This window comes from Nipponia nippon, unplaced genomic scaffold (assembly GCF_047370975.1).
Source record: "Nipponia nippon isolate SJK-2023a ecotype South Korea unplaced genomic scaffold, ASM4737097v1 scaffold_4, whole genome shotgun sequence".
In the NCBI taxonomy this organism is placed as follows: Eukaryota; Metazoa; Chordata; class Aves; order Pelecaniformes; family Threskiornithidae; genus Nipponia; species Nipponia nippon.
The window spans coordinates 57,838,186-57,861,711 of NW_028262358.1; the positions used below are offsets into that span (position 1 = coordinate 57,838,186).

The window sequence follows — 23,526 nt, forward strand, 5'->3', positions numbered from 1 at the left end:
AAAAACAGTTAATGAAAAATGCTGTATGCTTTACATCAGTGATTTTATAAGTATCTAAAGAGGCATTTTTAAGTTATAATCCCCAATTGTTATTTTAATCTCTGACATTTTCTGTTATTCAAATCTCAACCCTTTTATAAGCATTTGGTTTTGATAGAGCTTTTAATGGGAAACCAGAAAAAAATAGGTATTACAACCCACGTTATCACAAAAGAAAGATTCATTGTTATCTATCATCTTATTTGGAGAGAAAAAAACACCACCAAATTTAACCCTAATGGATGCAACATATTTGTTCATTCACATCCACTGTTACTGAGTTATAGCATCTTTACATTCAATAACGTCATTCAGACATATTTATTTCTACTGTGAGGAGGTTGCTAATTAAAAGTAATGACTAGTGTTAATTCACTTGAATAGTAAAGATAATTACACACCAAAAGCTCATTATCAACCCTGAAAAGTAGACTTTTATTCAGAGAAATCTGTTGTAGTGACTGCATTTTGGAAGATCAGAAAAATTGTCTAAGTACTTAAAAAACTCTGTTAACTAAAGTAAGTATCATTTAAGCTCAAATTCTCTCTAATCCCAAAACAGTTCTTAAAATCTAAAACAAGAATGCAGATTTGCCACCACTCAAGAAAAGTGAAAACAAAGTTTTCATACTTAGCAAGGTAAAGACGGCATACTGTAAATTATCAATGGCTAACCCTACATAGTTACGTGCATATTCAGGTTTAAGGATATGCGCACTTTCATTCGTATCTTACATAATTATTGTCCTACAAAAAGATGGTACCAGTTCTCAAGTGAACTACCTGTTTATTTTCACTGCTGATTTAATACAGACAGCACAGTGAAATATAAGAAAAGCCCTTTGAATTGCTATGATTTGAGGTTGTAGAGGCACAAGAAAACAGTCAAATCTAAAGAGATTTTGGACTCTGTTTTTCTTGCTGGATTTATGCAGCCAAATTCCATAAACATGGAAACTTAATAGCAACACAAGTAGATGGTATTTGAAAAATGCCACAATGGCTTCTGAACTTACACCAACTTCAAAAGAAAGTAACAAAACTTTAAGAGTGTTTTTTCTGAAAATGTAAAATAAATGCTTGCTTTATTCTTCTGTATCTGGCTGTTAATCCACACTGAATTATATTAACTGGAGATATATCTTCACAACTTTATAAGTTTTAAAACATAATTATTAGAATGAAAATGAAAAGTAAGACCAAAGGACACTACATTCAGCCTTCAAACTACTATTTCACCTGCACAGATAGACCTTTAAAGCACCTGAAACATCTCAACCTGAAAAAAACAGGCAGGCCTCAGCCTTAATTCAGTTGCAGGATCAGGTCCTGAAGAGACAATGGGTATTTAAATGAAAAGGCATATGAGAAAGCAGAAGCAATTAATTGCTATACTGTGTATTTTCATCTTCAAGCAAACGATAGCTTTGATTTAAGCCAAAGAAGCAAACCTATTTTCAATGCTGAGATCTCAACAAGACACTTGGAACCTTCCTATGTTCTTAAATTGTTCTTATTCAATGTTGTGGGTACATTTATGCAAACTATTTCCAGATGATACCTGCAATCCTGGAATAAATCGAGCATCTTTTTCAATTAAAAGGAGTTGTTCAACACCAGCACTGAGAATGGATCTGGTAATTCCTCCTGGCCCAGGGCCCACTTCGCAAACATGGGCATTTTTCAGCTCGCCAGCTTGTCTCACTATCTTGTCTGCAAGACACAAAGAACATACTAAGCCTTTATTCTCCAAAGGATCCAGCTCACTAAGATAAACTCATTGTTTATTGTTAAAGCACAAGTGTGTTTATCTCAGAACAGACACAAACAGTGACACATCCCAGTTAAATGGTCACACACCTGCTAGACTGCACAGAATTCAGATTTGTTTCATACAAGATATGCTCAACTGTTTAAAAAAGACTATTTTCAGTTTAACATCTTTAATATACATTGTTGCTCATTACAGAATCAAATAAAAAGAGACTATTATTTCTCATCTGTAAACTAGCAGTACTATTCTCCTCTTGCAAGTAAGCACTTGCGTTCAATGTCCTGAAGTCTCAGTACTTACCCTTATAAAGGTATTTCACTACATACCTCTGTTTCAAGGAAATTTAAGAAGCAAAAAAGATACAGTGAAGCTCAACCAAGATTACAATATGTATAGAGCAATTTCATGAGGGAGAGGCTGAAGTAAGAGTTGGAATACAGGCAACTGGTAGTTAGAGAAAGTGGGGCAGTTAAAAGATGAGGAAAAAATACCTGTACATAAGTGGAAGGGTACAACATTGGAAGGCATTACAGCCAGGAAAGAAAACAGATTAAGGATTGAAAAAAGGATTAAAAATGTAGCTAATGAAAGAAGAAGATCCTTAGGAAGCACAGAGGGAGGGATGCTGAGAGAAATTATGCTGCTCACTCCATAACTTCTTAAGTATGCAATAAAAATAAGAAATACCTGAAGACTTGTCCACTTGTAAGGTTTTACTAAATGCATGAAGACATTTTTATTCCAGGGTAAGAGTCTAGTTATTCAGGAAGTGGAACCGAGTTTCATGTTCACATCCTAAATCTTTATCAACCTGAATCTTCAAATGTAATCAAATCACCCACTACATGAAGCTGGGACATCATTTATTATTGCAAAACCCAGCCACCACTAGGACAGCAAAGAAACTCTCCACTGATTGAACGGTGCCAGTTTTGTCACCCATTGCTGACATGAAGCTGGAGAAAACTGAATTGTTCAGAACAACATAACTGGTTCAATAAAGCTACAACATTTCTGATAAGCTGAGACAAATGACCATCCTAACCACAGTATATAGTAAATTAAATTGCACAATGAGTTACAGTACTTTCTATGATACATAATAATCCAAAAAAAATACTCATTTTTGATTCAAACTTATAAACTATAATAGTACCTGGATGGTAAAAGTACTACTAAGGCTTGGATTTTTGCATTTCAATCAATAACCCACGTTTTACATAGGAATATAGTTACTACCTAAAAATTACTCTATAATTTATAGAGAAACACAATTTTCTAGGAATTTACAAGTAAAATCAATTTGTCTCAGCTAAAACTACTTTTAAAAGAAGTCTTTAAAGGTTTACCATTGAGATTTTTACCATTAGTTTGACAGATGTCATCATGGAAACATCATCTCCTTAGCTAGAACCTAGATTCTGAACGAGACCGGGATACATGTTTTATAGTAGCTAAAAATACTAGAATAAAATATTTAACCTGTCAATCGCAAATCCAGTAGAAAGTTCTGGGAAAGTTGTTTCTGTGCTTTAAGGCGAAAGAGTTTAATAATCTCTCCAACAGTTGGAAGGGGAGGCAGACGGAAAGCTGCCACCTTTCCCGGAACAGCCATAAGACAAAACTCTTGTTCCTTCTTCCTAGAGAGACATTGAAAAGATGATTCTAGTATATGCAATAAATTCTAATATACTTAATATTAAAAACTCTAATATTAAAGTTTACAAACCAAGACATGATTTACAAATCATTATACAAGTGCTAAATTTTAAACATCAGTATTTTGACTATTGTATGCAGTGGTTATGCTCATATTGTATGCTTATGCACATATTTGGGGGATTTGGGCAAGTCTCGTTTTGTAGCTTTGCCAAAACATCAGGTAAAACAAAACCCTCTCACAATTGTTCAATGTCAATCTCTCGTTACTTTAGAAAAGAATCATTAAGGATAATCTGCTTGAATTCATGGCATCATGTAAAGACAGAACGTGTTTAATTAAAGTGTCCCTGAAGAAGAATGAAAAGATTTTTTAATACTCATCACCTGCTTTTCTAAGCAGAGATAAAGATGGGAATCCCAAGTGTAAACAATAGCATTAGCTAAGTTGAAAAACAAAACAAAAAAAAAAGCGTTTAACTTTCAGCTCGCACCCGCCAGCCCCAGCCTCGCCGTTACGGACCCCGCGGCCAGCAAGCTTCAGCACCAGGCGCTCGCTGCTTGGCAGCGGGGCTCGCCACCCAGCGCCGCTGCTTCCCGAGCGACAGCCCAATGCAAACCGGACCGGCCCAGCAGAGGCCGCCTTCCGCGCTGTCGCTTTTAGTGGGCTCACGACAGAGCCTGATGACGGCAAAGCCATGGTCGGACCAGCGGGCAGGCGGCGGAGGGGAGCGCTCAGCGCGGACGCTATTTGACACCTGCCGATGGGCCGCGGGCAGCAGCGTGACCGGCGGCGCTCACAGCGAACGGAGGATGAGCCGCCCCTCTCCCCCAGGCGGCCGGGTGGGGGAGGCCGGCCATGCTCCCGGCGGCCAGCGCCCCCCTGCCGGGGCCGGGGCCCAGCCCCACCGCCCCGTCCGTAACGGCCCCGCCCGCGGCAGAGCCGGGGCTCGGGGGGCCCCGCCCCATGCCCCCCGCATCGGCCGCTCCCCGCCCCCCCCCCCCCCGAGGCCCGGCGCCGCAGCGCGCGTGCTCCTGCTGACGGCGCCCCGAGGGGCGGCACGGCGGCCGGCTGCGCCGGCGCAGAAGCCGTCAGCGTGGCTGGGGAAGCGGAGGCGCGCAAGGTCCGGGGGCGGAGCGGGGCGGGCCGGGGCGGAGGCGCCGTACGGCCGCATCGCTTCTCCCCCGCTCTGCCTCTGCGAAAAGGAAGCCTCAGAGCCCAGCCCGGCGGCGGCGCCGTTCCTTACGGTGTAGAGCGGGAGCTAACCCGGAAAAGGAAGTGCCGCTCCTCTGCCCTCGCGTCCCACTAAAAGCGCATGCGCCTGTTCAGCGCCCTGATTGGCTTCGTGTCTCGGGGAGGGGGGGCACGCATGCGCCCGGGGGCGGGCCGGGGCTCCCCGCGCCGCTCTGCGTGCGCATGCGCGGCGGAGCGGTGTCCGCGGGCCTGTCCGTGGGTGGGTCCGTCTGTCGGTCCGTCCCTCCGTGCGTCCGTCCCTCCTTGCGGCTCCGCGGGCTGACGGAGCAGCCGTGGGAGGTGGGGGCGGCCGCAGAGGCCTTCCCGCGCACACAGTATAAGCCTTTCAGAAAGCTTGCATTTGCCTGCTGCTCCCGTGGCTGCCGAGGAGGCCCCGGAGCAAGGCCCCGTTGGAGCTGTAGGCTCTGCTGGCAGGGGCGGGCCGCGGTGGTGGGCCTGAAGTGGCACTGACTATGGCTCTGCGTTACCGCGGCAAAAATTATTCTAGGCAATAAAAAAACCCCCGTTGGCAGTCATCATTGTGGGTTAAAGTGTCGTTCATCCGTTTCTGTGGTAACTCCGTTTGTCTGGCACCCTTTCAGATAGGTAAAACTGTTACCTGCAGGCTTCAGGAACAGGCCCGTGGGTGTTGCTGGTGTGTTTTCAAAGGACATGGAAGTTGCATGGGAATGCAGGTTCACAGATTTGCAGATCAGTCTGGAACTGAATTGGACCTCTATATTCACAATGGAGGGTCTTTATTTGAGCCGACTGCTGGGCCATTTTTCAGCTAGTCTGGATACTGCACAAATGTCTGGCTCTGCTCATTTCTGTGTATCTAGAGATTAATTCTAGAGCGTGATCAAAACCTGTAGTTCATTTCCTTTGAAAATATGAATGCTTCTATGTTTCTGTAGATCTAAATTTTTCCAGTTGGAGCCATACAACACACATGTCTTGATCTGACTGGGAAATCGGCATTGAAGAAACAGATTTAATAATAGTATTCTTATGAGTAATTACATAATATAAACTGAGCAATTGCTTGTTGCAACAGAATCTTAGCTACAATATACTGCACCAACATGCATGTGTTCATAATATGTGCATGTGTATTTATGTATATATTCTTAAAACGTCCAGTTTTGCTCATCGTAAAATTCACTGGTAGCATCAGAAGCCGTTCTGGTAGAGTATTTCTGCAATATCTTTTGTCACAGTGGATTAAGGAAGTTCCTTCTCCACAGCACTTTTGAACAATTGTTGGATTTTAAGGTTCTTTTTCCATTTTGTCTTTATCATTTCGTGCTTGATGATTGTTATGACAGTGCAAATGAGTGCTAAGGAGATGTTTCCAGAAAGCTAAACAGTTACTAAAAAGCCACAGATAATCAAGGGTATTGTTAGGTAGATGTAAGAAAATGAAGACACTAAAGGATTTGCAAAAAGTAATTCCTCACTCGGGATAAATAATGGGTGTAATTCTAAATAGCTTTGTGCATTAGACATAGCTTCTGCCATCAATAGCCTGTTCTAGTTAAATAATAACAGCAGATGCTGTAGTGTATTTTAGTGTTGTACTGTGAAGAATTACATGGAAGAAGGCTGATACACAATATCTGCATCAATATCTCTTTACAGATGTGGGTTCAGTTGTGTTCTGACATCAATCAAGTTTATCACACTTGAAACCTATGCATGTGACATGAATAATACGTGTGTGAAGATTAGTGGAGCCAACACTCCGAAAGGAGTGCGAAAGGAGCACATCTAAAGAAAAATGAAAATGGATCTAATTATGCAGTCATTAAAAACATAGGGAACTTTGCAATTGGTGTCAGTAAGAAAAGGAGCTGACCTAGGCTTTATTGTTCACATACAGTGGAATATTGGAATAAAATGTCATGGTCCTAATCTTACCTGAAACACTGGAGTTTTGAGTTTGTGAGGTATATAGTATTTGACTTAATATATATTATTTGAATTTAAAGTCATTATAAATGAAACATAAAATGTAAGCTCCACCTGTTGGTGAAAATGTGGGATTTCAAATGGTATCTGTTACTTCACCCAATTCCAAAAGAACTTTAAGAGAAAATAATATAATGGTGATTTTTCTACTTCAAATCTGAAGAAATTTGAACGAATATGGATTGGGTCTTAGGAGGAGCAAGTGTGAAAATAGCATGGGATGAATCAGCTTTATGACCAGCTGAGATATCCAGGCTATTTCAACTCTAAAACAAAAAAGATGCCAGTTTAAAAGTTTTTTGCTGTACATAAATAATGTTATGCCAGAGCATTGTTTTAATAATGCATTTCATACTTGATTGTCACCAAGGCTGAGCTTTTTCATCTCGCAACCTCAAGTCTACTCAGTCTTTATATACAAATACTGTTTTGTCATATTTAAAGTGCAAGTTCGTTCTTGATTAGATGCACATACAGAAGTTTCCAGGCATTTCATGTGGCCATAACTCTTACTGTAATAATAAGATATAATAGATTTATACTGAAGTACTTGAAATAAATATAGCCATCTGTGCTAATAGGTCTACTTGTAGAAAAAATTTTGGTAGAGAAATCACTTGCTAAAATAATAATTGAAGTTTATAGTTGAAATGTCTTCCAGACTCTTGAAGTTGCTATAGGGGTAGTAGTGTATGGATTGGAGAGTCAAGGTGGCCCCTAAAACTCATGACGGGAAAGTGGGTGAGTTAAGCCTGAACTCATCACATCGTCTGGTCGTTTCTAGAAGACATCTCCAACTAAGTCTTACATATTCTCTAAGTCTTGCATCTCTCTTATGAGGAAAGGCTGAGAGAGCTGGGTCTGTTTGGCCTGGAGAAGAGGAGGCTGAGAGGGGATCTTATCAACGCTTACAAATATCTTAAGCGCGGGTGTCAGGAGGATGGGGCCAGACTCTTTTCAGTGGTGTCCAGCAGCAGGATAAGGGGCAACGGGCACAAACTGAAACACAGGAAGTTCCATCTGAATATAAGGAGAAACTTCTTTACTTTGAGGGTGACAGAGCGCTGGAACAGGCTGCCCAGAGAGGTTGTAGAGTCTCCTTCTCTGGAGATACTCAAAACGCACTTGGATGTGATCTTGTGCAACCTGGTCCAGGTGAACCTGCTTTAGCAGGAGGGTTGAACTAGATCATCTGCAGAGGTCCCTTCCAACCCCAGCCATTCTGTGATTCTGTGATTCTGCAAGAGGAAAAGGTGAGCCTTACCAGCTTTCATCTGCTTATCCCAGCCCTTTCGTTCCTCTGCAAGTTATGTAGGGTCTGCAGGAAGAGCACTTCCTTCTTATGGTCCTAATGAAGTTCACAGAAGAAATGTGAGAAAAAGAAACTGGAAGGAATTCTTCCATTCCTGGGAAAGCCTGACACCCACCCTGTGACTCTCCAGCCTCTTCATGGAAAATGCTTTCTCCTTTGACGTGTTGGAATTGCCACATTTCTGATTACAATGCCTCAAATTCTGCAAGAAGAAAATAAGCTACTGGAAAATCTTCTGCATTACTCTAGCTATTGTGTCACATCTCAAGGTCTGCCACTGTTAAGAAGGTGGCCTTCTAATGGCCTGCACACTATACCTGAAAGGTTTGTTTTCCAGAGTTCACTGTCCAGAGGAGAACCTCGAGGAGACATTGTGATTCTGCAGTGACCCAGAAGTGGGGAGATAAAGATTTTGTTCCCAGTTGTCCCAGTGATCTGCTGTGTGATTGCTGGGAGATACTGTGCATGTCTCTGTACGTTCACTGCCTTACAGCTGTCTTAGCTGCTTTGAATGCAAGGTCTTTGGTGACAGGATTGACTTGCCAGTATTTGTGTAACAACGAAGGGTTATGAACACCACCATCAGGACAGTCCTTAAGTATGTAGAAAGCAGCTGGAATATGGAGAGCACTGCCATAAATAGCAATAATGAAACTTTAATGACCCCTCAAGTTAGAGTTTGGGCAGCTACATTTTGATGCTGGAGCTTGGCCCAAGAATCTATTAAAGAAGTTTTTAATCTGTTTTCTTTCCTTCCTCCAGGGTGACAGCAGTTGACAAAAAAATAAACAAAATAATACAGAACTTTGGAATGCTGGTGAAATACTTTATTTTGAGAATGGCAGGAATCCATCATCTGACTTATTTCATCATTCAGCTGTGTCTTGACCTTAGAGACAAAAGCCTGCTAATTTTGAAACCAATGAAGCATTCAGCACGTTTTCTACAGATCAGATGGATGCCAGGGAAAGATAAACTGGGCATCTGAAGCAGCTCAGATTCAGGTCCTGAGATCAGTTGTGCAGAGACACCCTTATGGGATTACATAGAGTTCTCTTGACTGCAGCTTCAGTTCAGGTTCACCTGCCAGCATTGCAAGGGTTGAAAGCGGAGTTGCAGCCGTGATTATGAAAACACATGCACCAGTGGAAAGTTTCCACAGTAATTGTGGAATTTCAGTGGCAATTTCAGTTTTTAAATTTACAGACTTGCTGAGCTCATTCTAATTATTTACTGGTTCTATGTTCAGGTTGTTAAAAGTAATCCCTGCTAAAAGGAAGTACAATATCACTGACCTAAAATGATTGTATTGCTTGGGATTATTGTTACTAGTTTTATGTTATGGCATCGTGTTGTAGAAAACAGGGTTCACACCATGCTCTTGAAATGCCACACTCCATTTGAATTCTGAGACAGAAAAATCTATTTGACAATTATTTTACATCAACTTAAGGTAAATAAGATGACAAGCTGTCAATGACCAAATTACACTGAAAAATGATAAGGAAACATAACACCCAAAAGAGGTTAGATACAGAAAATCTTTTATTTTCCACCCTGCTGGAAGTATTTTCATACCCCAAGACCTTTATTCTTCAGCTTGTTCTCAAACACGCTGTTTCCTATTGCTTGTTAAAATAAAATGTTTCTTATTTCTATTGCACTACCTCATAAGGACCCTAAATAGATTTTAGGACCCATTGCACCAGGTACTGTACAAACAACATGGTGACTGCCCTCCCTCAGGAGAACTTCTGTGACCAGATAAAATGCTGAAGAAAATAAATTAGCAAATGGGAAAAAGCTTAGGTAAGATAACAGCAGAGAGATGTACATTTGCATAGTCACAGTAATTTTAGGAGCCACAGGCTGCAAAAAAGTGCAAAACTGCCATGAAACATCTTCAGTATTAACTCTGTAGAGGATCTGTAAGATGGTTTCTTGCTCTTTGATGGTGGAGGCAATGCATTTTAGAATACCTTTTTTGAACTAAATATTCTGCGCAGTGCAATGGTTACATTCAATGTGAAATAAAACAGAATATTGCTACATCCATTTCTTCCCCTGAGCAAAACAATCCAATTATGGGGAAAATCTTCCTACTTTTGTCAGTCTACCACTGTAGATTCATCAGGCCATGTTACGATCAAGAACAGTATTTTCCTTGTTACCACTTCAGTAATGCTGTGTAGCAAAAAACAAACACTCAAGGAACAAAGACTTCCCGTTAACAGAAAATCTGGCAGAAATTTCTGTCCAGACTGCTGAGTTCTTTCCTAACATAACTCAGGAAGTACAAAGATCCATGGCTTTCAGTATTGCCACAGCAGATGTCTAAAAATCATTATATTTATTTTAAAACATTAGAATTTCTTTTAATGCTTGATTCTTCTGATGTGCCTTTTGATTTGTGAGCTATTTAATCTACTTGGGTCACATTGTCAAGCTCTAGCCGTAGCCATCCATGCTAGAAAGTTTATTTTTAGTTGACAGTTTTGATTTCCACTTGATCATACCATTCTAGGTGCTAGAGCATTTAGAAGGAATATCAGTTAATGCAAAGTTTGGGGTACAATTTTAAAAATGCCAGGAGTTGTGAGAATCAAGACTACTCCCACTTACGTTTCCTGCTGGCCTCTGTAGAAATGAGGATTTTCACACTGCAAGTAGGACCCAAAACCATAAACCCAGACTCAGCACTGCAAACTGGTGCACCGTTGTCACCCATTTATCACTGAGAATTTTACAGCATTGTGAAACATAGGTGTTTTAGTGAGCTTGGTCTTGTTCACCCAACACCCAAGTCTCCATCTTGGAGAATGTTTCCATGAGGGTTAATAGTTGATTGCATCTTAATTAGGCTCTCTGGCAGAGTGTTTTCAAAATTGATGTTCCAGTCTTAAGCATTAAGTATCCCTAAGTTAAAGAAAAAAATAGAGAGTAAAAGCTTTCTCGCTACATGGAACAGCTTCCACAGAGAATTTCATTAAAAGTACAGCATACCGTATCAGCTGAGACCCAGACTTTTATACTCGATTTTGTATCATGAAAAACCAATACAAAATTACGTGAACAATACAAAATTACGTGAGAAGCATGTGAAATTTGTACTATAGCACAGGTAACGGTGTTCATCGCCACACTATGTCACCATCTATGCCTCTTGTGCAACAATCTAATTTAAGGTCTTGTAAAAGCCAGCCCCGGACTGGGAGCAGCACAGAGCCGGTAGGTTCCTCATGAGAGGAGATCACAAAGCAGGCTCCATCCCTGGGTTTTCCTTTCCTGCTGCCGCGTTTTCTGCGGGGCAGTTTAAAACCAAATGTTAACCTCATTTGGACTTAACTGGACAATGTGCTAGAGTTAGATGAGGTCCTTGAACTCGTCCTTCTGTGCTTATGTCAGGCAAGTCAGTTGCTGCCTGATCCCTCAGAAATAAGCGGCACCCTGTTGTAAGTGCCTAATACCTGTGGTGGGTTATTTATGCTCTCAGAAAAAGTCGTATTCAAAAAGAGTACAGAGAGGAAACCTTTTAGATTCAGTTCTCTAGATTCTGTATTTCAGGTACAGAGGTGAGAGAGGAGTCCGAGCTTGAGCACGGAAGGATTTCTGTCTTCAAAATGCTGGCAGGAGATTTATAAAATGCAGAAGGCAGAAACTGCAGGGCATGAGTATTTGGATCAAGCTCTCTGGCCACTGGGTGCCACTCTTGTTCCACGGCGAGTGAGCTGCACAGTCTTTAGCAAGGAATAAAAAGTTTACTGACTCCACTGTATGTCCTTATGTCGAGTCAGGCTGCCAGAACAAGAATGCCGTATATTCCGCCTAGCAGAGGTAAAAAGCAGAAGGTCAGTGATAGACGCTTACAGTAAACAAGAAAGGAAGATTTAGCAAGCAAAATCCAAGCCACAAAACCTGGAGGTTCAGGTTACTGAATATACCACATGAAAGGGTAGGTTGTTAATCATAGTTGCTCTGCTTTTTGAGAGCTCCTAAGTAGGCTAGGTCAGAATTTGTATTTTGTTAAGAAAAGCATGAGAAGACTGATTCAAAAATCTGTTTTAGAAAGAACGCATTTCATTAACTGTTAGATTTTAAGTCATCTTTTTCCATCTAATGCAGCTGGTACAATAAAACATAGTGCCTCTGTTCTAACCTTGACTTATTTATATCATTAGGGTGCTGTAGCTACCACAGCATTCTGGCCATGCATTTCTGAGGTGGCAAACAACCACCACTGCTGTAGTGATGAGTATGGGAGCGTAAAGCTAACTGGAATGATTCCTCTGTCCAGGCTAAGGAAGTGCTAAACTGAAATCAAAAATTGTCAGCAAGAAATTGCTCCCCTGATCAACAGCGTGAGTTTTTTCTAAATATATTGTGCTTATGCTTTACCTGCTATAAATTGGGTACAGTTCTGTTAAAGTCATGGTGACTGTGCTGATTTCTAAGAGGTGGGAATACTTTTTAATTCTTTTATGTCTTGTTAGTTTGATTTGGTTTTAAACCAAAATATAACATCTTTGAAAATACAACAGTGATCTGCTCACTTCCAGATACATTCTGTCATACTGTAATCTGAAAATGGAGGTAGATGGGGAATAAACTGATTTCTTTCTGGCTCTTCACTTGCAAAACTCTTGTTTGAACTTAATTTGGAGCCACAGTTCCGCTCAAACTGCTAATGAACATGTCTGTTTAGCCCTGTGTGTTAAGTAGACTGTATTCAATGTTGTATTCAAAGCTTAGAATGGATTTTTTTTATTGTAGTTACACCCAGAGGCCCCCAACAGAACTCCAGCATGTCAGAAATTGTACTAACACAGCAGAAGATATGACCTCTGTCAGGAAAGCCTTGCCATGTGAGTCTGAAAGAATAGGGAAAAGTAGATACTGACAGATGAAGAGAATAAGGAGGCACTGAGTTAGTACTGGTCAGCATGACAAGCTGTGGTCTCAGCAAGGCAGCATTTTTCCTATAGCATCACAAAAGAAGGATCTGAAGGGCACAATAAGAGAACTTTGCGGATGTTTACAGGGAGGGCAGAGGGGAGAAAATATCAAGGTACTTCTTTGAAATGTGGGCTGCTCTCATGAACGAGCTGGCTTCTCCACAATGAGTAAGTTTTCAGGAAGCAGGCTCAGAAATTTTTGTATAGGGGCAAGTGAACGTGAGGGTTTGTGGCATGTGTTGCAATATAAAAGGGGAAGCAGTGGGAGGTGTAAAGAGAAGAGGGATCTGGCCAAAGTGAGAGGTAGATAGATGCGTGATGAAGGATGTGTGATTTTTGCTGGATATGACAAGGGGAATAAGGAAGCACTTATGAAGGCTAGAGAGAAAGTGGTTTCAGTATGCAAGGTATGAAAAGTTGAGAATTGGATAAGAATTTTAACTATATGAGTGAAAAAGTGTCTTAAAGATTTTGTGCAGAAAGATCTGGAAGACAAAGGTTGGGAATGAGGCCCAGTTAGAGATCCAAAGTGATAATGATAGTCTGATTATATGAGTAGATGGGAGAAGAGTGGTAATATTGTTGACAGTGATCAGAAAAAGTATTGCTAGGAATGTGCAGGAAGAACATTTAAGGCGTCTTTTTAGTCCAGGCCATGCCATCCCAGGCCTCATTCTGGGCACACAGGTACACACTGGAAGCTTTAGTTCTTGGCCCCTACTCTTAGCCCATGCTAAGAATGAAGTGAGAAGATCAAGATCAGAAACTGCTTGCCAAAGACTTCATATACTTGATAACAGGAAGAATTTAGGAAAGTATTTGAAGGATAGGAGGAGTCTACCAGGACTGAAGCTGTAAATGAGAAGGATACGAAAGCTTGGATCTGGCTGTGATCTAGAAGGACAGCTGAGGGTTAGAGAAGGAGATCTAACCAAGACTCCGAAGGTTTGTTGCTCTAAGTACCTTGAAAACTTTGTTTCTGTGTTAAATAAAAGGCCTTAAAACAGGAATTAAAGTCAGCAGGAATCCAAGGTTTGGCTTCACCTGAATAAGTAGCTCACTGACTTGTAGAGTCACACTAGTGAACAAGAGATCATAAGAAGAGTGGAAATAGGGCATTGGAGGACTTCGGGGTGAAGATAAGTGGCTTATATTTGATGTGAGAGAAATGGAGACTTCCTTTGATTAAACCCACAGTAACTAGGCTGCACAGGGTCTAAATACCTTATTAGATATTACTAAAATCTGCAGTCAATTACGTGACACTGTTGGAGAAAAAGTCCTTAGAGACTTGAGGCACTCTCTCTATGCAAGGACTCAGTTCACAAGGTGGTGTATCAAGATATATGTCTGAATATCCATAGTATCAAAGTGCCTCATCCACAAGTTATCAAACCATTCCATTTAGCCCTAGCAGCAGGATGTGGAACAGGTACAGCTGATACAGGAACTAGAAAGGCAGTTAATGTAACTCTTGGTTTTCAGGGATATCAGAGCTTGCCAATATCCATTTATTAACTCAAGATTGTTTTTTCAATGGCTATTCCCCAAGTCTCTTGCATTTCATCATTTCAAAGCATTACATTGGGTCAAATTCATCTGCTTCATTTTTTAGTACCTTTCTAGAAATCAATACAAAATGCAGATACTACAAGCTAAAACAATTGGGACTTTTCAGAGATGCTTAAATGAACTATTTTCTGCAACTGTTTCTTGATTGTCTTTGATAACCACCTCGCAGAGTGTTTTCTTACACTTAGGCAGTGATTCCACATAGTTAGAAAGGTGCCCAACTGACCTGGTTATAAACACATCTGACAACTTCTGAACCAGTCATGTAGCTTCCTCTTTGAGATCTATGATAGGTTTTCTCTGCGGAGTCATTTAGGTCCTCTGCCAAGACACATATTTGAATTGTTAAGGTTAGTTTGGACAGCGCAACCTTGAATTTAACACACGTTCTCTGTTTTCCATAGTAGACTATGGCAGCCACAATTCCCTCCTAAACAAATGACATTTTCAGCTTCCCAGTTCACCTTGGTATCTCAAATGAGATGTGAAAATTACTGACAATTTTTCATCAGAAAGCAAAATCTGATCAGCTTTTTGGTAAGTAGCACTCAGCACTGAATTACATTGCTGTTGAGAATACTGTGTGGCATGTATATTCTTGGCAAAGGATCCAACTCTGCGCAACCTCTCCTTCAGATTGAGGATATATCAGATCAGATTTTTACTTCTGGTCTACTTTACTGCAGGTTCAATATTTGCTGGTGCTACCTTATGTATAATAATGGAAAGGGAGAAAAGTCCATAGATGACCCTGAGACCTGTTAAATCGCAAACAAGAAATATATCAATGTCTTTAAAGAATCACAGAATTGTTGAGGTTGGAAGGGAGTTCTTGAGATAATCTAGGCTTGTGTTTCAGTTTATGCCCATTTCCTCTTGTCCTGTCGCTAGGAACCACTGAGAAGGGTCTGGATATCTTTTCTTCATTTTCTCCCGTCAGGCACTTGTACACACTGATACGATCCAGCTGAGCCTTCTCTTCTCCAAGCTGAATAGTCCCAGCTCTCTCAGCCTGTCCTGTCATGAAAGATGCTCCGGTCCCATAATTGGTTTTGTGGCCCTTTGCTGGACTCACTCCAGTAAGTCCATATCTTTCTTATACTGGCTAGCCCAGCACTGGACCCGGCACTCCAGATGTGTCTCGCCAGCACTGAGGGGAAGGATCACCTCCCTCAACCTGCACTTCCTAATACAGCCCAGGATGTTGTTGCTATTGAATGATCTCGTATTACAGGGAATGAAGATCTGGTGTTGGGAAGCCCTGATCCCTTCGTTCTGTGCTGTCCTCATCAGGACAGCTACCTGTGGTACTGGGAATCCTGTATGGGATAAATTGGCATCTCACTTGCTAGTCATCTGTAGAGTGAACTGAACAACCTGGACACCTCTCTTGGAATTTTGCCTGCTCCAGAAACACAGGTCATTTTTCCAGTCAACCTGCAGAGACTGTTTTTCTGGGGTACATCATTATCCTCCAGCGATCCACCATTCTGGACATGATTTTCATTGTTTTGAAGTGATAAGAGGAAAGGATGGTTTCTTCTAGGAAATTACACAAGTGTACAGAACTTGATTTATGACCCATAACAGAAATTGATCTCCAAGGTCCCAGTTTCAAGGTCCCTGCTGCTATATGCAGCAGGGTCACAACTATTTGCATCGTCACCTTACCTGACTTCAGTATCTGTTTCTTTGGCCACATGGTAGGGTCCACAGCTGCATCCCATAAACATGCCTTGGGCCTGTTACTCAGCTTTGGGAGTTCTGAGTTGTCTGCTACCTGTGTCCATCCCGTTGTAGTTCTAGAAGCTCTCCAGCAACCTTTGAGATACAGCTACAGGTACTCAACATGAGGGAACCGTAGACGTTATGTTTGTGACTTATTTCACAGTGCAATAAATTAAGGACGTCTCCTTTCTGCTAAGATGTTCACCTCTCCTAAGTCACTTCTGTTATCTACCATGCTTCCCAGTGTATGTGGACAGAGAAAACTAGACCCTCAGAAGAGGGGGCAGCTAGAAGTTCAGGAGGAGCTGACAAACTTAAGAGCTCAAGACCGTAGGCTTTTGGCTGTTTTGGCTGTCTAAAGCTCAAGTCAAAATTCCTATCAGTTTTCTGCATGTTATATCATTTCCTCAGAGCTAGAGGCCTTGCTGGAAGCAAAACCTTTTTTTGTGTGGTGCCAGATAGAAAGCTATTCCAAAATCAATAATTCAACAGGGAAACATGCTTCTGGGTGACCTGCACAAAGTCCTGAGCTGCAGTGATGTTGTCCTGGATATGAGTCTGAAAAGAACATTTCCTGCCTAAATCATCATCAGTAGACATCTTCACTGACATTGCTGCAGTCAGGGATGGCAGCTCTATGCCCTGTGCCATGCACCATGCCAATCACACAAAGACAGCCCATACACACCTGGGGCATTTATGGGCCTTACAGATCACTCTGAAATATCTGTAAAGGAGCTGCTGCCATATTAGCATTCCCTCTTCTTGTGTGACACTACCTTGTGTGGCATATCTGAGCCCAGTCCAATAGCTAGAATAAGAGTAGCTGCTGGGCCTCCACATGCTTTACTGCCTCCTGCGGTTCCTGCTGCCCTACTGCCCGTTCTGCCGCTGACTGTGGCCTCGTTGTCCACGTTTGCCCCACTATGGGACTGGTCTTCCTATCTTCTGACCATAACAAGGGATTGACAAAGCCATGTTGGTTTGAATTTCACAAGCTGGCTTAGTTTGCATAAATCACAACAAATCCAAACACCAGACAGAAGACAACACTAATGCTCCTTCAGAGCAGCATGAGCAAGCCTTCCAGCTGCTCCTGGTTGAGGGCAAAACCATGCTTCACTGAACACTGGTCACTACAAATGCTGTGCCCCCTGTTATGCTTCCTCTGCCCCTCCTTTTCCTTAAGGCCTTTGGCTTCTTCCGAGTTACAATGTGCTGTTTCCCAACTCCATGAAAGGCCTCATACCTTTGACACAGGTTAGTATTGAAAATACTAATCTATATGTGTCACATATTTATGTCACATAGATGCCTGCCTTGTGTTGAAAGTCAATGTGATTTAGTCTCCTAACTCAATTCCTTTTGAAATGTTACCTTTGATAATCTCATGTATTTGATGAAAAATCCAGTTGTAAATATAATTTTGATTTAGTTGATAACCTAGACAAGTAAATGTTATGATTTTCAGCAGCTGTAGCGTCGTTTAGAGACATTAGCAGATGTGGTTTTATAGCCATATACATCTGATGATCCTCTCCCAGCCTAAACACACATTGAAATCTCATTCTTGTCTATTTCAGAAAGCAAAGTATCCAAACAAGAGCAGCTAGGAATGCAAATAAACTGGAAGGGCTTGAAAGCACCGTCATGGACAATGTTCCGAGTTAAAGTCATTTCGCAAAATGTGAAAGTAACTTGAAAATATTCCAGTTTCATACCCTTTGTAAGAATGATCTGTGCTGTTTCCCATTGCTAAGGTAAAGGGATCTGCTCAATCTACCGTTGGTTTTTATCTTCACTTTCTTCCAGGCGTCTGAATGGACAAATTATTCTGGTTAAAAAAATTGCGTAGTTCACACTCTCAATGTCATCATTGTGCTTTGATACTAGGATGTTAAACTCCTTTACTGAAGCAGATTTGTAAGACTGAGCTGACAAAGGTACCTTTTCTAGAGCTTCCAAAGAGAGCTGTGCAAGGAGTAACTCTGTGCAGATAATTAAAGGATGCTTTTTGCAGAAAGCTTTTTTGCAATATCAAGTCATTCTGTATTTAAATATCTTAGGTCATCTTTGTTTTTTAGGAGATCTTCACTTTAATTGTTCATCTTTTCCCTTCTCGTAGCACAATTTAATCGTGTGCTCCAACCTTTTAAAGTGACTGGGTGGAATTTTAAGTGGCAGCATACTAAAAAAGTAATTCAGCTGTGGAGCTGCTATCATTCTGATGGTTTGGGTTCAACCCTACATGAGAGCATTAATTAGCTTCAGTTCATGAAGCAAGCTCTCAATGACTGAATTTCTAGATTGATATTGTCTTTTAGAGTAGTTTTCATTCCTCTGCTTAACAGTATGTCCCAGTCCTTTGTGGTGTTGGCAGCTAGTGGAGTTGAAATTACACAGCAAGGTATGAATTACTCCCCCTCGCCCCCCAAATTTATTTTATTGACAGGGAATTTTGAAAATTCATAGATCTGTTTTCTCCGATGAGCTTTGGATTTTTGTACACTAGTTAACACCAGTCAAAAGAAAGAGGATAAAATCAGCATAATAAAATGCCTTCTGTTCTATTCCTCCCATCACAACTGCAAATGTTCATAAATGTTTTCTGATTACTTCTGCAGGAGGTGAAGTGTACTAAATCCTTCCTCCCCTAGCATTAATTTAATAGAAAATATTAGTGAATGGAATGAGAAGAAATGAATTTACTCTTGTAAATAGTATTATTGCAGACACAGCTTTAATGCACCTTTAAGCAGGGCAATAACCAAATACCATTAGTTTGGATTACTATGGAGCCAGTAACAGAGGTGATAAAGAGTAAGGATGAAGACTTCATATCTGGTTCTCTTAGAATTTATTTTAAGCTGTTAATGGAGGATAGACATAAGAAATAACCGGGTTGTCCTTTGCAATCTTAGAAAATTCTCTAAGTATAAGCAAGGTGGCAGAAATCAGAGAGCAAACAAATGCAGTGTAGCCTCAAATGGTCATAAAGGGGATACGTGCATCCCAGGAAACTGAAGTAGAATGTTGTTTATTTACCTAGCTTTATTATTTGTTATTGTACATTCTTTACATGAAATATTTAAAAAGGAGCTTTAATATACTTGAAAATTTTCTGATCTGTCCTACATGAAATGAAATCTTGACTTTCTTGGCAGCACGTTGCTGTGCTATGTGGTGGTTAGCTGGATCCTGTTACTATGTGAGGCAACAAGCATTTTCCTGTGCTCTTTGCTCAGAGTAGGATCAGGCTTGAGTCCAGCATCAAAATTTGTACTCAGATATTTGATACTATCGCTTAGTAGAAAATCCCATATCTTGTTTCTTTTCTGATACATATTATTTTTGTTTTAAATCTTCTATCTGTCTATCACAGAAATCACTCATTGTATGCCAGAGGACCTACTTTTCATGTAAATACTTGATATCATACATATAATTCTAAGAGTGAGCAAGCATGTATCATGCTGGTCCTGGGAATCAAAGTACTTGCCTTTCAAACCATGCTGCCTAATAACAATATTAACCATTGCCACTAAAACCAAAATAATTCAATTCAGCTTTATGTTCATTCAGGAAGCTCACAGATATTTTTAAGGGCCATGTCAAATATACATAATACAGTTTATGGGAGAAGAGGATTGCTGTAGCACTTCAAGCAATAGTCTTAGTCCTGAAAGGCTGTGGTCTAATTCTTGTTTTGCCATTCCTTTGAGAGCTTGAGGCAAACCACTTAGCATTTCTATGTCTTAGTTCCCCATCTAAAACTGGAAGTAATAAATTTTCCACCTGACAAGGATATTATGAGAAGACATACATTCAAAGCATTTTGAACCCCAAAGGGGCCACTACACCTTTTACCCTTGATGTGTAAAGTAGCAGCAGCCAATAACTTGAACCCAGTTACCCAGCTGCACCAATAACTTCCACTTAACTGAGCCTGACTTGTGTCTGGCTAGCATGGATCTTCCAGGGTAGCACCCAAGCTTGACTGGATGACAGCAAGAGATACAGGTTTTACCATTTCCGATGGGGCCTTCCAGTAGCTAATCACCTCCTCTGTTTAAAGTGAGTGCCTTATTTCCTGTTTGAAATTGTTCTTGTTATGCTTTAATATGCTAGATTAAAGAGCCTGCTAGTGCCTAGATTTTCTCCACATGAAGGTACTTGTATGCCATTGTAGAGTCATCTCTTAATCTAATTTTTGATATGCTAAACTGATTGAGCCCTTTAATTGCAAGGTATTTTCTCAAGTCCTTGAATACGTTTGTGGCTCTTTTCTCTACCCTAATTTCTTAACAACCTAAGATGTACAACAGAACAATTTGCAATATACCAGTATTAGTCTCATCCCTCCCATGTACAAAGGAACAATTATCTCTTTTGCCGCATTATTTTACTGAGTGCATGTGATGAGATGTTTGTCTAGTAAAGCCTCGGTTTCTTCTTCAGCGTCACTGATTTCCAAGGTCCAGCAGTATGCTCTGCTTGGCATGCCTTCCATGCCCTGAGATGTGCAGCTTCTCAGCTGCGTGTGTTCAGACAGGTTTTGTCTGAGTGACTGCTCTGTGACATTGCCCACTTGTTAAAGCTTTTGAAGTATTCAGACCTTTTTTGGTGATACAGGCTATATAAGAGTTTAGAATAAGATTATCTACCTTATATCTTGGTTGAAACTGGTTGGCAAATTAAGCAATATTTGCTGAGGAGTAGAGGGGCAGAAAAGGGAACAAACAGACAGACAGACAGACGGACATCATAATTGCATAAGTCTTATTTCTTTAGGAAACCACATTACAACCAGTTATTCTGGCAAATGCTAATCTAAGAATTGAGATTGGGCTTACTTGGCTTCCCAGAAAAGAGGACAAGCAATTTCATACCCCTATATAAGACAAGATTTATTTGGAGAGCAAAGCCAAGGAGATTCCTCGTTTCTTCACAAACCCTGCGAGAAAAGTCTCTTCTAATTTAGGAAGAGCTTCCCTATGGACACATTTGGTGTCTCGCTTGAACAAAGCTCTCAAGATATGGACTGAGTCTTGAGCATGGTCTAATCCCCTAGAAACAAAAACCCCAATTTATAAGCTTTAAACTAAGCTAAGCACAAATGCTCTGGTGAACTGGAGCCTGGTGTAGTAACATTAATAATATATATGGATATAATTGCATCCATCCCCCAAAAGGTGCCTCCCCACTTACAGACTTCATTATTGATGGCTATCTACATATATAGCACTAAGACAATCAGCATGTAGTAAAGCACTGGCTATTTCATTATAAACAAGTCAGACAATTTGAAGTGAATTAATTTTTTTTCCTTTAAAGTTCAGTGTTCAATATTTGCAATATATCATTCTACACTGACATCGACTAACTGAGCCAAATTCTACTGTCCTCATTTTGGCAAAACTCCAGTTAATTTTGTTGTCTGGACTCCAAAGGTCTGGTTCTGCAGAATGGCAAGCAGAAACAGTTTCTTTTGGTTTCACTAAAAGGTCTTTCAGCTCAGCACCTCCCAGCATCAGACCATTTATAAAGTGTTTTCAGGCTCCTTTATGAATGCATAATGTTATAGAAGGATGATGTACTTGCTGTCATAGACATAGGGTGACCAGCATTTGCCATTATGCTTGATGTCCCTTACTATAGATACATCTTTGTAATGACGACCATAGCTTCCATTAAATAATAAAATAGTTGATGTACATTCCTGTCAGAGAAATTGTACTTGGGCATATTTGTATTACACAAGGTCCAGTTGAGTCAAATCTAGCTGTTCTCCACATGATTTATATTTGAAGTAACTTCTGTGTTGACCAGTATCACAGCACACGTTTGTTTGTTTCATCCTCAAACCTTTGATATTACATTCAAAGTTGTCCAACTGTGCCTCTTAACTATCTTCCTCTTGCCAGCATGGTAAGGAATCTAAAAAAGGGTGATCTTAAGTGGCTAACTCTGCATTGGTATGCGTTCTGCATAGCCCTCTGAATTTCCTTAGCTGCACACAAACTCAGAAAATTGAATGGATATTTTACTAATATTAATGAGCAAATGGTAGGCATTCTTCAATCTAAACATTTTTATCTAAATGTAATGTAATTGTATAGTAATGTATAATTAATGAGTGTGATGTGTTGCAGGTTGATTAGGTGCCTGTGACCTTTCGAATCCAAAGTTTGTCTTTCATTTTTTTAAGCTTGATCAATTCCTGGAAACATGAGAATAAATACATTGTGCTTGTTACAGTAAGAGGGGATTGCGGACATCAGCTTTTGTGAGATCTAAAGCAGACAGGTTTCTGCAAATTTCCTGTGTGCATCCATGCCACAACTACTGTATGTTAATTTGAGCTTGTGCATGCTTCCTTATCTTTGCTCCCAAAGTCCCACTTAGTTCCGTTTTTGACAGTAATGATTTCTGTGAGAGTTTTTGCAGCGTTGGACAGCAGCAGGAGGAAAGATGTTGCTTTTGTGCAGAGAACCCCTGTCTCAAGCAAGGGCACAGGCCTTTGCGTGGGATAGAAGATGCAACGTTCAAGACAGCGATGCCGGGGAATGGTCAGCAGTAGGCTGGAGACCAGGGCTTCTGTCTCAGAGGACAGGCTTGTATCTGCCTTCTCTCCTGCTTATTTGTGTATATCCATGGAATAAAATATTCAGATCTGTGTATTCATCATTTGGCCAAAATAAAAAGAGAGAAAAGCTCTCCCCAAACCCATGGTTTTTTGCCTTTTATCAAAGTGCATAAGTGCAATCTTATCTGTGTACCTTAAGGCAAGCGTGACTGTAAATTGCCTTTCATATTCAGAATTACTGTACCAGAGAAATGGTCTCTAGACAAGAATCAAGACAGTCCAGTAGTTTAATAGCTGAATAATACAGATCAGCCTTCAGGACCCAACCTTGAGCCTGACATCAGTCTTCTGTGCATGAGCTTCAAAGGAAACCATATTTAGTCCTCTAGGACAGAAAAAAAGATTGTTTGAAGTTAGTAAAGCACATGTGTAAGTATTGGCAGGCTCAGGGCTTTTATCCTCAATGAATACAAATGTCTTACCATGTTAGAAGTCATTATTGTTTAGAAATAATAGTTGCAAATATTTGAAGCAGATAGCCTTTGAAATATGCTGGTTTGAGTGGTTCACTATCCTATACAACTTTTGTTTTTTCCTATGCATTCTGAAAGGATATTAATATACCTTTTAAATTAAACTATACCTTAGTTTAAGCCTTTTCGTCCTTTCTTGCTTTTGAAAGGAGAAAAAGTGTGTTTC

General features: G+C 40.6%; 1 protein-coding gene across 11 annotated transcripts in view; it reads right to left on the reverse strand.

Annotated features, from left to right (window-relative positions):
- TFB1M (transcription factor B1, mitochondrial) overlaps positions 1–4,788 on the reverse strand; it is a 28,826-nt gene extending 24,038 nt beyond the window's left edge. Inside the window, exons 1-4 of one of the 11 annotated variants that reach the window (XM_087773432.1) lie at positions 4,235–4,448; positions 3,860–3,915; positions 3,296–3,453; positions 1,601–1,752 (exon numbers count right to left, since the gene is read on the reverse strand). In XM_087773432.1, the coding sequence (XP_087629558.1) occupies positions 1,601–1,752; positions 3,296–3,428 (285 nt within the window). In that variant the 5' untranslated portion in view covers positions 3,429–3,453; positions 3,860–3,915; positions 4,235–4,448. Of the gene's footprint in view, positions 1–1,600; positions 1,753–3,295; positions 3,454–3,859; positions 4,452–4,719 lie in introns of those variants that run through there. The other 10 variants (XM_087773431.1, XM_087773428.1, XM_087773433.1 and 7 more) reach the window with 10 other exon arrangements.
- Positions 4,789–23,526: the final 18,738 nt, after the last annotated feature.